This window comes from Gambusia affinis, linkage group LG04 (assembly GCF_019740435.1).
Source record: "Gambusia affinis linkage group LG04, SWU_Gaff_1.0, whole genome shotgun sequence".
Lineage (NCBI taxonomy): Eukaryota > Metazoa > Chordata > Actinopteri > Cyprinodontiformes > Poeciliidae > Gambusia > Gambusia affinis.
Genome location: NC_057871.1, coordinates 23,364,067 through 23,377,594, shown reverse-complemented (window position 1 = coordinate 23,377,594; position 13,528 = coordinate 23,364,067). Strand labels below are relative to the sequence as shown.

General features: G+C 40.3%; 1 protein-coding gene across 11 annotated transcripts in view; it reads right to left on the bottom strand.

Annotated features, from left to right (window-relative positions):
- Positions 1-1,771: 1,771 nt before the first annotated feature.
- Positions 1,772-13,528, bottom strand: part of add3a (adducin 3 (gamma) a) — a 116,906-nt gene continuing 105,149 nt past the window's right edge. For 7 of the 11 annotated variants that reach the window (XM_044114536.1, XM_044114540.1, XM_044114537.1 and 4 more), the window contains 2 exons: positions 11,345-11,437; positions 1,772-6,952 (listed from right to left, as the gene is read on the bottom strand). In XM_044114536.1, the coding sequence (XP_043970471.1) occupies positions 6,711-6,952; positions 11,345-11,437 (335 nt within the window). In that variant the 3' untranslated portion in view covers positions 1,772-6,710. The remainder of the gene's footprint in view (positions 6,953-11,344; positions 11,438-13,528) is intronic. The other 4 variants (XM_044114544.1, XM_044114546.1, XM_044114543.1 and 1 more) reach the window with 1 other exon arrangement.

Genomic DNA, 13,528 nt, shown 5'->3' with positions numbered 1-13,528 from the left:
AGAGTTATTCTTTAGCTTTCTCCAGCTTGCCCACCCAGGTCATTGTAAATGACCACAGTTTCCCTCCACCCCACTCATTCGCCACTGCCTTTTTAATAATAAAGTTCATAACCAAATCCATTAAGATCAAAAAGATCTTTGCATGGGTCTTTCAAAGTTCTTGACATTCCTTGGAAATGACGACAGTTTGGGAAGACGAGGCAACCAACCCCTTTCTGGGCTGACAAATGTTTTGGTTTCCCACATCTGCAGTTTCCAGGAACGCGTTGGGCTTCGATGCAGCACACACAGGGAGAACCTTTTGTCACGTGGAAGTTTTGTAGGTCATGTCAGCGGGACAGAAAACAAAAAACAAATTACAAGTGTATTTTTTCTCCTTTTGTAACAACTGCTAAAGCAAAGGTTACAGCATGTAAATGTAGCTCCAGCTCTGCTAGGCGTTGGGTTGCTCTGGCTTTTGAAATGACTCAGATAATCTGATTATCGCTCTGGATTTGCATTATGTGTTGACTTTCTGTCCAACTTGAGCCTGAGAACAGAATAACATCACAGCTGTTACCTTTGACTCCACCGTTGGACATATTAAAGTTTAGCTAACAATGTGTTTTGCGTGTAGGTCAACAGCAGAGGGACGACTTTAACTAGACCGTAGGGTTTGATGTGAACCTGGATTTCAGAAGTACTCTGGTTGCCGTCCCTGCATGGTTTCTTCCAGGATTGTCTTGTTAATACGAGTACATGTGGATACCATAGTTTTGTAATTTTTATGAGTAAAAGTTTTTGGAAAAATGGATAGCCCTTTTGTTTTTAAGAATAAAGAGCTACCTTGTGTTGAAAAATCATATGAAATTCGTCTTCTGGAAATCTAAAAAGTTCAGTGGTTCAAATAGTTACGCAAGATAAAGACCTGCTGCTACACTGAAAAACAACAACAACAACAACAAAAACAGGTTATAAAAACATCCCAGGAAAGTTTTACAGTTGAACTTTTCTAACTTCCTGTCAAAGCCAACAGTGCTACAATGTGAAAATCTGCAGCACCGATCCACATCCATTCTTCTCGTCCTTCTCTATCTCTGTGCAACCTCTTCAGCAACTTCTGCTGCATCTTTTTTTAAGAAAAAAAAAATGCTGCCCTCTGTAAAAGTAGTCACTCGGTGTAGCTGCTGTAATTCCTTGGAATTACAGTGGAACAGACCAACACTTCATGACTTGTAGCCAAACCTCTGTGACCTGTGGGTCAGTAAGTAGCCCTTGAGTCTATATATATATATATATATATATACATATATATATATATATATATATATACATATATATATATATATACATATATATATATATATATATATATATATATATATATGTATAAACAGCAATTGAACACGAGATATTTACAATACAAACAAATCAGAAATAAGGTAGAAATTTGCTGCTGCTTAGTAGAAATTTTGAAATATCTTCTCTCTAATTTTGTAACTTTTTGCGCTTTTTCTTCCAAAATGTAAAGGCAGATACAATTTTAAAAGCGAGTCTAATCGCACACATCTTATACAGTTTAATGCCAACGCCGTATGTGAAGGTTTAAAGGGCCCCGGTTTAAATGTTCGTTCAACATCGACTGTTCTTGTTCTGGATCTGCTGTAACCTCAAAGTAATCAAGATGGCAAACCAAGCAGGCGCATGGGCAATGCCGAACTCAACGTTTATGAAAATGGGTCGGAGATGCAAAAGATGGAGAAAAAAAATAAATAAAAATAAATGAGCTTCCTTTTCTTAAAATACAGTTTTTATTTGTGAATTTACACAGATTAGCAACACATCTAAAAGCAACTCCATTAGATAACCATTTATATAGGATTTTCACAGGTCACAAAGTAACTTGGCTCATTTTGACATGCCAAAGCAAAAAAAAAAAAAAAAAGCATTCTGTTCCTTTTTAACAGAAAAACAAATGGATAGAGAGTCATTAGTAAAGCAAGGTGCAAACTGTTAAAAACACAAGAGGAGAAAATTAAAAAACAGAAAAATGAATGAAATGCACATTCAGTTCATCTGAGAGCAGGATCAGCTCATGAAATACTTAGGAGGCCTGGAGCTCTCTGCAAACTAAAAGGAACGATAGCATACTGAGGATGGAGGGGGAAAAAAAAGAAGACATTTTCAAAAGGAGAGATGTCACGGAGGGAGGAAAAATAAAACAGACAATCTGAGTGATAAAAAAAAAAAAAAAACACGGTGTGTTAGTTTCAGCTCGTCCATTCCCGTCTCTAGCTACGACACACGAACTCCAGTTCCAAAGTCACGCCTCGCTTCCTTCCACTTTCCAATTGCGTGACTCCGCCTCACACCCACCCTCTCCCAGACCCCAGGAAGCTGGCGTTTAATGCAGCTAAAGATGCTCCCGCCCTCCAAATCCAATATTTCACATTGCTAGCTGGGATATTGGTACATTTATTTAATTGGCGACGGCGGGAAGGAAAGGAAAGGGGATACGCGCAGAGTTCAGCCGAGGGTCATCTGACTGCTGCAGTGAGATCGCTTTGAGGAACGCATAACTGGGATCAAATGAGAATAAAAGCATCCATCATGTCCCTTTTCCACTTCTGAGAGGAAATTAAGACAAATCAAGTATGCGGTTATGAGTTGGGAGCTTTTGGAGGCCAGTGCAGTCGCCGGGGATTTTGGAAATGTTTCACAGAGAGGAACCGTGAAGCCTGAGCAGGCAGATGAGAATCGTAACCTTTGTCTTAATAAAGCTGGAAAAGAAAAGAAAATACAGTGTGGCTTTAAGAAAAACACACCAGGCTCCCATTTCTCAGGCCCCGTCCACACACAGCCTAGATGGGTTTTTTTTTGGAAAACTGAGATTTTCCACTCTGCTTGCAGGTAACAAAAACTGAGATTTTTTCTTTTTTTTTGGAAACGCTTTTAAAAGTGGAGATTAAGAGAAACAGAAAACGATTGAGTGTAAGCCAGGACTATTTAGTTGGGAAATTTTACATTTTGTCAAATATTTCCTGAGTGCTTTTTCAAAGAGCAGGGCAGTTTCAGATGAGCATTTTTCAAAACTACCTTTCAAAGTATACATCATTTTGTGTTTCCACTCGATGCAAGTATTTGAGAAAGCGAAACAAAACTTGCCAACTCATCACACGACTCTTTCACTGCCACCTAAAGAACTCACATTCTTATTTAGCCAGTAAATCTAGTCAAAACTAGGGATGAACGGTACGTCGGCTTCAACGCCGGTACCGGTCCGATAAGTAAAACGGACCTGATATTACTAACCGATATTCATTTCCATCTTGTTGTCGTTTGTGTGTGTGTGTTTTGGATGGAGTTGGTCATGTGACAGTGATGCTGCAGCACAGAATTATGGGATGTTTAACTGAAGCAGAGAGGCGTTGTAGACTGTGTGGTCGCTTTCAAACGATGTCAAAAGTGTAGGAAAATATATGCATATGATATATCGGTAAATATCAGTTTTTGGCTACAATAGCATTGGATATCAATATCGGCCTACATTTTCATATCGGTGTATCCCTACTTAAAACTAAGACATTTATCCCAGTTGACACAAAGTATAGCGCCTTTAGAAAGCGTTGAAGCTGCCATTTGAGAAAGGCTCAACACCAACAAAAAGAGAGAGATAGAGAAAAAAAAATCTGCTTAGATTTGAGAAAAAGAGTTCTTGATTCTGACAAAGCAGCATTTTTAAGTGTGAAGAATTGAGAACCATCATTAATGGATTCAAAGAGAGCCACGGAGCAGAACAAGGTACGGCTCGCGTAAACGTAACGAAAGCAAGAAAGAAAATAAGTAGTCTAAATGAAGTGTGTCCTCTGGTCAGACTGGACAAAGCTACAGCTCTTTGGCCAGGGAGACATCACTCTTGCTTAGAGGACGAAGGGAGAGGTCTGAAACCCAAAGAACACCGGCACCTACAGCGCCACACGGTGGTGGGAGGACTATGGACTCCTACAGCTAGAAAACCGTCAATGAAGCGCCAGGAAATTAATAATTGTGACGTGGGAGGTCTTTGTGAAATAATTTGTTTTTAAATGGAGAGTAAAATAATGTAAGCATCCAAAATAAACCGGGGACGCTTTCTTTTCCACTTTGATGCATTTTTCACCGATGATGTTGCCACCTACTGTCATTGTACAGCTATTGCAGGACCTTTCATTGGACTCCGAATAAGATTGTGCAGACGAGGGTATAATCAGAAACGGATCAAGAAAGTATCTGTTCAACAACATTCAAGAGCAACGTGGCTGGGGCCGATCGGTTGGTGCGTTCTGAACAACAACGAAGACACAAACAGGAATCGATCAAAACCTTTTTTTTTTTTTTTCACCCGAGATTATCCCTCTCTTTTCTTTCCGCTCACTTTCTTGGCCCTGACTTTTCTCGAACACCATTCCTCGCTTGCCACTTGCGCGAATTCTACCAAATGCGTCATAATCTCCTTCGCTGGTGAAAGAAAAAAGAAACAAAAACAAAACAAAAACAAAAACCCCACATTACATTCTGCGAGAAAAGTGCTGCACAACAGAATAGAAGCTCAGACTTGCAAGTCAACGGCCAGCATATCCAGTTTTAACATTGTTGTGCTCAGTAGGAACTGAGTGTTCTTCGGGATTACGACACCAGCCAGGATATCCAGTTCTCGCTAAAAAAGGCGCTGCGCCGGGACTCGAGTTCAGAAGTGTGTGGGACAGTGTGAGTTTTCACTACGCAATAACAGTGAAAATACCACGGTCTCATGGTATTTACTCAAAAATATGTAACATAATTTGATGCCATTTAAAATTTTTTAAAAAGCAACAATTGTTTGACACATTACATAACATTATTACAATTATGCTAGCTGTACCAGTCTGTTATTTTGAGAAGCGGACCAAATGAAATGTGAGGAATTAACAGCTGTTAGGTTTTCTAGTAGTTTGTAAACCCATGCAGTACCTAAAACGAGTTATAGGTGGCGCTCCTATAGTTTTAGCACCTGGACTGAATGTGAGTGTTTGGATCAATGTAAATGCAAAAGTTATAACAGCAGAATGTCTCTAGTTGAAGAGAAAGGCAAATATTACGTTTGTGCATAACTTCCTGTAAGATTTATTTATTTTTTGGTGTGGGTTGCAGAGTCTGGGAGGGGTTACATCAGCGTTGCAAACTTCAGGGAATTATTTTTTTTAAGTTGGAAACTTCAGATGCTTAAGCTGGATTTTTAATTACTGAAGTGCAATCCCCGACAGGGACCTAAAATATAAATTTGTAAAAAAAAAAAAATTCAGTCACGTTCAGTAAATCAGAATCTGCTTTCTGAAGGTCGTTTGTTAGGTTAAAAATACCTTTTTAATAACCTCCAAGCAGGAATTAAACATACTTTTAAAGAAGCCCACATTTCTGTTTTAAAATGTTATTTTGTTAGTCTTAGGTAATAATTCAATCTTAAATGTCTTCAGTTACAAAGATACAACAACATATTTTATTTATGGCATCGATTGTGTGAGGTGCTTATTTCCGTTTTGGGTTGTGTTTTATTTTGGACATTTAAAATATCCGCCAGGTCCAGTATGGAGTGTTCTGAACAAAATGTACTTTTATTAGTCTTTGAGAGAGCGCATTTGCATACATTACTTGTAAATGATCTCAAAACGACAAAATTAGAATTTCTGGGACAATTTATTATCCAGAAAAACGTGTTATTGTGACAGGTGTAGCTTCAGTTACTGGAATACATGATTTTATAATAATTTATTGAGATGCACCTGTATAAGACTGAAGCTGGTAACTGGTCCAAACCTATTGCAAGATGGGGCCGATGGACTTAAAGCTACATTGAATAAAATAAATTTTTAATAAAAAATTACATTTCATGAAACAAACAGCGGTTTCTTTACTAAAGCAAGATTTTCTCCCAGGCAAACAAAAACAACAGCGGAGAGAGATGAAGAGGACGTCGTATGAAAACGCTACGTAAATATGAGATAATGTAGTTAGAAGCAGCCAGAATTCATCCTCGCTATCTACTCCGACAACCTTTTACCGCATCTATAAAGCACAAGCCTCCTTCGGAGAAAGAAGTCACGAAGAGTAATTTGGAAACCACAGCAAATCCATCAGCTGAAATCCTCCGACTGCTTTCGTTTCCCAAAACTAGTTTTCCAGTGTGATGTTAAAAAATTTTTATGCTTTCTGTGCAGACACAGCGAGACAAAAATATGAGCGAGGTGGAATATTAAATAATATATGAAGGACAAAGAGGTTTCCAGTTTAGAGTTTAGAAAAAAGGGGGAAGAGGAGCCAGTTATTCAGGATCTACAAGTGACACTTCCAAGGAGCGAGTTGGAGTACTGCATGAGATATCAGGTATGTAGACACACCCACGCCTGCCCTTTTCTTTTTTTTTAAATATATATCGCTCCTAACTGCTGCAGCTTTAATCGGTGGGCCTACACACCCACCTGCCCCAAAATCTCACAAACATTCTTTCTTTGCAAAATGACTTTTTCATAAAAATACCAAACTGCTGTTTTTTTTTTCCTTGTTAAATCTTTCCTCTGCCTTTTGTACATAAAACCTCTGGTTAAAAAAATCAAATATATATAAAAAAAAAAAAAACTGAAACGGACAAAAAAAAAAAGGGGGGGGAGAATTCAACACCCTCTTTCCGCGGGCACGTTCTTCCTGACTTCGCCCGCTCAGGCCTCCGTCTTCTCTTTCTTTTTGCTTTTCTTCAGGAACGACGGCGTGCGGAACTTCTTCTTCTTCTTGGTGTTGGGCGACTTGGAGGGGGAGCTCTCGGGGGACAGCGGCTCCTCGATCTTCTCGCCGGGTCGCACAGTGATCTCCACGCTCGCCACGCTGGTGGTCAGCTGACTGACGCGCTTGGAGAGCTCGTCGTCGTGGTTGTCCTTGCCGTTCATCAGGCCCGTGTGGTTCTCTGGAGGGAGGAGAGGAAGGCAGTGTGAAGCTAGCCCCTAATTAGGAAAAACATACCATAAATTAATCACTTTTGTTTTTTTTACCCTCCCGCAGTCTTACGATGAGATCCAACAAGCTTGAATCCCGTCGGTATTGCACTGACCCCGTGTGGACTTTTACAAGCTTTTTTTTCTGAGTGTAGTTTTGGGAACTGACGGTCTAACGCAGACCTGGGCATTTTAAGGCCCGCGGGCCAGATATGGCCCGTTGGGCATCCCTGTCCAACAAAACACCGTATTTTCGTGCATGCGACACAGCTGTCTTTTATTTTGAAAGGGCTTGACGACGGTTTATGAATGCATCGACGTAAATGCTAACGCTTTAGCAACAACAAGCGATGCTAGCAGCCGAATACACGATCCCCACAAAATGTCATCTCACGGTAAAAAAGAAAAGTTGATTCGAATTCTGCATTTTTAACAAGGCATGGACAGCGAAATATTTCTTTATTGAAGTCAAAGGCAAGGCCGTGTGTTTAGTTTGTTAAAGGAATATAATATTCACGTCACTACGTGACCAAACACGAGAAGAGATACAAGAACTTTTCAGAGAAAGAGCACGTCACTGAGTCGTCTGTACTGTAGCCAAGTTGCAAGCTCAACAAACACTTTTTAAAAACGCCTGGCATCTAGAGGAGCTGCAGTCAAGGCAAGTTTTGTCATATCCCACAAGATTGCTAGGAAGAGCAAACCTTTCTCTGACGGAGAGTATATTAAGCAGTGCTAATATGTCCTGAGAAAAAAAGACGCTTTTGAGAACATCTCCCTCTCCGCGCCATAACGTAACGAGAAGGATTGAGGACATCGCGACGAACCTGGTGCTGCAACTGAAAGACAGCGTGAATGATTTTGAGTACCGGTATTTTTCCCTGGCTTTGGATGAGAGCTGTGACATACGGGACACTGCCCAGCTGCTCATCTGTTCGTCAGGCTTTTTCCAACACTTAAAACCATTTATTGCTCATATATGCAGTTGATCAGTTGATTAATATAACACACACCATTTCAATTGTGGAGAGATTAAAAAGTTAAAAATAAATTCAGATGTGATGACGATATTTTTTTTAACTATTAATTTGTTAATTCTCACTTCAGCCAAACCACAAATTGTTAATTTTTATTAATATTTACTGAATATTCTTCTTAACAAAAGAATATGATTTAAATATTTTATTACAACAAGAGGTATGAGAAAATGAATAATGAGTCAAGATTAAATTTGAGTCATTACTGGATTGGCCCTCCAACATATTTCAGATTTTTCATGCGGCCCCCTGAAGAAATTAATTGCCCACCCCTGGTCTAACGGGACAACCACCCCCCTGCTTCAGACCGCAGACGTTTCCACGCTCCTCTTGAGCTAATATCCATCACCTTTTCTTGCCTTCTTATTTCTCTCTGAGCCTCTTTATAAAGACCATATTTTCTACCCATGTATTTATACAAGGAATGCACGACGTAACCACATCAGTTTGATGTCCATCCATCAGTGATTTTAATTTAATTACTTATTTAAACAGAAACACCGTAATTGCGAAACTGCGTTTTGGTTTTTTTTGTCTGGCAGAACACAGACAAAGATTTGTGCACGTATGTAATGGAACTGCAGCTACTTCCAATACTGCCGCAAATAAACCAAACAATCTGCAATGGTAATTTTGTTCAGTGATCTAGTGACGAAAACTGTGAACTGGGTCAACATCCCATTAAGAACCTTTGGTCATCATTCAAAAGTGAGTGAAACAAAAAAGCAAGAAAGGTTCAACCTCAGTCAAGAAGAGTTAATATTCCTGTAAATATTGAAACTTTCCATTAACTTGATGTTTTTCTATGAAATCTAAAAAATAACAGTTGTCTTAAAACATTTGCTCACGACTGGCTGCACAGAGCATCGGCTTATCATACAAACCACGTTACTGTGAGGATGTTCTCCCTCCAGACGGCAGGATTTACCAAACACGTTGATTCCCCTTCAAAAGGCGCTCAACTTCCCTTCTCCTCTCATCCTGCTCCACATATTTTGTAATTTACAGCATGCGAAAACAATTGATAAAATCCAGCGACCTCATAGCCCAGAGAGTCTGCCCTCCTTTTCAATTTAACCAAACAGCGTCATCAACCTCACTCGCACAATAGGATTTCACGTAACGCTACTCAATCGGACCTACCTGTGTATTTAGACCTGAGAACAAGCAGGCCGACTTAACGCAGCGGTGACCTGGTTTCAGCGCCGGAACCGTCTGACCCCGTAATTAGAATATGTCAGAATATGTGAGCTAGGGCGATGTCATAGGGGTAATTGCTATCGGGTGGGGTTTCTTGTGTTTGCGCCCGGAGGAAGTTGACAGAAACCCGATTCCCGGGCGCCGTTATTTACGACCGCTAATGGGTTGAGTGTGATCTTTGTGTCTCTTTGAGGTGCATTAACCAGTTTCAAGTGTCAGATGTGAGAAGCTACGTGTTAAAGGAGAAAATACTGTAGGTCAACAGGGCGGCGAATCATTTCGCCTGTCATCCTGGAGCATTTATTCGACTCGACCAGGAGAGCTCGTGATGTTTTAAACCAGCGGAAGACAGAAAGAAAAAACATAAAAGATGATTTCCCTCATTTAGTCTTCAAGTAGACTTTGTGCATTTTATTTTGTGGAAGCTTTAAAAGAATATAAAAAACACTCGAGTTTGTCCCTGAGGCGCGTTACTCGCTATATTGAGGACATTTCATGCTCGTTTTCAGCTGCAATAAACACACTGTGGAATATTAACTTTAATTATTTACTTGTTTGCATAGAGCTGCTTCTTTTGAACAGTGAATTATTCACAGGATGCAGATAGCCTGGTGCGCTGCTAACCGAGATGCAGCGATCCATACGGATTTCTTCTGTTTTTACTTTGTTACACACTGAAATATTTCGGGTGAAGCAAGTCTGATATAAAATGTTAATATCAGACATTTTTTCTAACATCACCAAATACACAACGCAGCATCCTAATAATGATTTTACTAACTAAGAAAATAAAGGCAATCCAAATCGACCCGGCTGTAAACCAAACTGCTGATGGCATCAAGCTGAGAATTTGACCAAATGATGAGGAACGTTTAGATGCAGGTACATCCATATGTTTTTATTATATATATATATATTATATCAGAGTTAGTAGGTATTATACTGAAGCCTTATTAGTTATGGTTTGTTCTGAATCTAGATTTTCCAAGGCTATTGCAATAAAAAGCCAAAAGAAAAAATTTGTTAATTTATTCATTTTGCTGATTGACAACTCCTGTCGTCGACATACTGCCTGATTTTAGATTAGCATCTATATCGGTTATTTAAAATTTACTGCCCATTTTCCTGAACATGACTTCCAAAGCTGTACGGATGACTGTGCAGCTCCTTGTGTTGTTGTGGGAGCCTCCTAACGGTCTACGTCTTGTTCTTCCTGATTCATTGACAGTAAAAAGACTGTATTGGCTGCTGCAGCTAACAATGCCAGATTACCATGTTTGTTATTGCGAAGTTGCATCAGCAGAACTTCATTAAAGGTTCTCCAGGAGTTAAGGTTCTACGAAAGACAATGCGCGCATTGTTGTTTGCCATTCTTGTTTCTTGCGTTCATGGCAACCTTGTGCGGACGCTTGCCTAGCACCACTTACAGGTCGGGGGGAGTAAAACGGTTTCTGGGCCTTTCTAGGTGTTTCTGTGTGGATGAAAACATTTCTGTAAACCATCCCGTGTGGACACAGGTTTTTTTGTTACAGACAACCTGCTTTAGCCAAAAAACATGCTACATGCTAAATTACCAATGCATCATATCATCATAGAAAGTAAATATTCATACTTACCTTCACAAACTTTACTTGTGCATATATTTAAGCACATAAATAATAAATCACCTACCATGTGCACAAGTTATAATTTGATAACCAACTTTCTATGTGACAGATATCTACAGTGAAAGCTTTTGAAAACTGGCAAGTCACATTTGCTAGCATGATGGATTTACTAATTAAAAGCCCCAGTTTCATAATGTTTCATCTTGTACCTAAGTGAATTAGAAGTGCTCATAACTTGATGGAAGAACATACTCTAGAATTTAATTTTTTATATATGTATATGTATTTAAATCTGGAAGTAAAAAAAAAATATATATATATATGTTGACCAAGACAAAACATCAAACAACTTCATCTTAAAAGCTTTGACTTGTTCGAAAGTGACTAATTCACAATCAAGTTAAAATAAATAAATCCGTTAGTTTAAGTTAGCATCTCACTGGCATGCTCAAATGTTAACGAACATCAGATTGACGAGACAGACAGCAGTGCAATCAGTCTTCCTCTGTGTGAGCGATACCTTCTTTAGCCGGAGTGCTTTGCGGAGACTGGGTGACAGACAGAGACTGAGAGAGCGTGGAGCCGTCGTCGGAGGTTAGCTCATGCTCGCCATCTGCAGGGAGGTTGGTTGGCGAGGAGCAGGTGAGAGGATTGCAGCACGGCGTTGGAGTGGGTGGGTGGGTTAAAGCAGAGGGACGACAGAGGGAGTGAGTGGGATGAGAGGTTGGAGGGATTTGAGAGGGGAGGGGAGGAAGAGATTAGCGACAACACACACAGACACATGTTAGAATCAGGCCATGCACAGCTGGTTTCCCACAAAACTTGAAAAAGAAAATCCTTGTCTGCTGATTATCGGGCTCTCTTTCTCTCTCTCTCTCTCTCTGCCATCACTCTTTTTTTTTCTGTGGGTGGCTGAGCTCGCTTTGCAACAGGCTAGGACTCAATATCCCAGTGAGGAGGCAGATGCTCTGAGCGGCAGCAACCGCTCCCCCCCCATGGTGACGCTTTTACGACACTACAAAACCTGAGCGTCAACTTTGGTCCTCACGTAAAGCCGTTCGAAAGGCCTGGAAATAAACTGTCGCTATGCAGATGTGGTGAGTTCAACATGGGGGCTTATGGTGGTTCATGATGACAAGCAATCTAACAAGAATCCCAATTCTCTTAAAAGATAAAGCGGCCCAGAGCATGACATACTCTCCACCATACAGTACAACAGAGGATTAGGTTCTTTTTTGTTTTTATTATTATTACTATTTCAAGCTAGTCCCGTCTGAATTTGTCCAAAAGTCCAATCCCAGTCTCAACTGATCGACGTGTGTGATTTCCAGTTGCAGCTCCAGTTTGCAGATCTCACAGTTACATTTGTGTTGGCAGGACAGAAAAGGCTTTTTTTACCTGGCATGAATTACAAATAACTGCAGTAGATACTAGAGTTAGTGTAATGGTTGTTATGCAGACTTTCTGGGTTAGTAAACCTTGCAGATTGTTTTTCCTACCTCCCTCACCATCCTGCTGACTATAATAAAAAGTCAAATTGAGGTTTTCATCCATAAATGCAGGCAAGTTAAAGTGTTTTTGTACCATTTTCAGACTTATTATATACCCATTTTGACAATGAGTTACTCAAAAAGGAGCCTGTGACATGTAATACATCACAGAGCATGACTTCCTACAAAACACAACTTCCCAAACAATCTGATCAAGTCGCTGTCGAAATGAAAAGATTTAGTAACTTATTTTAATTTTTCTTTTTTTTTTTTTTATCAAGAGATTTGAACTATAGGGACGTTTGTCTCAGCCCGTTTCCTCCGTGTGGGGCATGAAGGTGGAAACCGGTTACATGAGCAATGTGGAGATTTGAAGCATCGGCTTTGCGTGAAGGGATATTTTTGACAGCATTAGGGGCTTTTTTTTTTAAAATATCAATAGGTAACTTCTCATTGCTGCAGACAGAAGTCACATGTGGAGTACCCCAAGGCCCAATCCTGGAACCCCTCCCGTTTAAAATCTACATGGCTCCACCGGCTCCGGCTCCAACGAGAACTGAGATTAGCTACCATATCTATGCAGATGGTCTGCAGCTCTTTATTACGATGTCACTCAGTGAATCAGAAACCCATCCGAGCACAGAAAAGACGCTTAGAACAAATCAAAGTGTGGATGTGCCGTCATTTTTCTTGGGTTGAACAGAAACAAAACCAAAGTTACTGAGTCAGCGCCCAGCTTCAGCTATTACAGAGAGAAACCAGCAAGCAGGCCCGAAATCTGGGTGCAGTGATGAACTCTGACCTGAACCTTCAGAGCCACATGAAGGCAGTTACAAAGTCGGCCGTTTATCGCCTGGAGAACATTTCCAGGATTAAAAGACTAATGTCTCAGCCAGATCTAGAGAAGCTCATCCATAAATATTAATCTCATAGAAAGTGCTTTTCATAGCTGCATGGGTCTGCACTTATATTTTATACCAAGTTTTGTTGGTTTCCAAGCGATGAGCATCCACAACGTACAGGAGACGATCAGAACTCAACCTGCAACCAATTACATATCAGCACATTAGTGTGTGTGTGTGTGTGTGTGTGTGTGCAGCATGTCTCGAGCCTCTCCAGACGGACTTCAGCTTGCATCCAGATGGGTCACCGGGGATTCATGGGGCTGTGGGGGCAACAGTGTCATAGCAACGGGCTGCGCTCGTGTGGAGGGT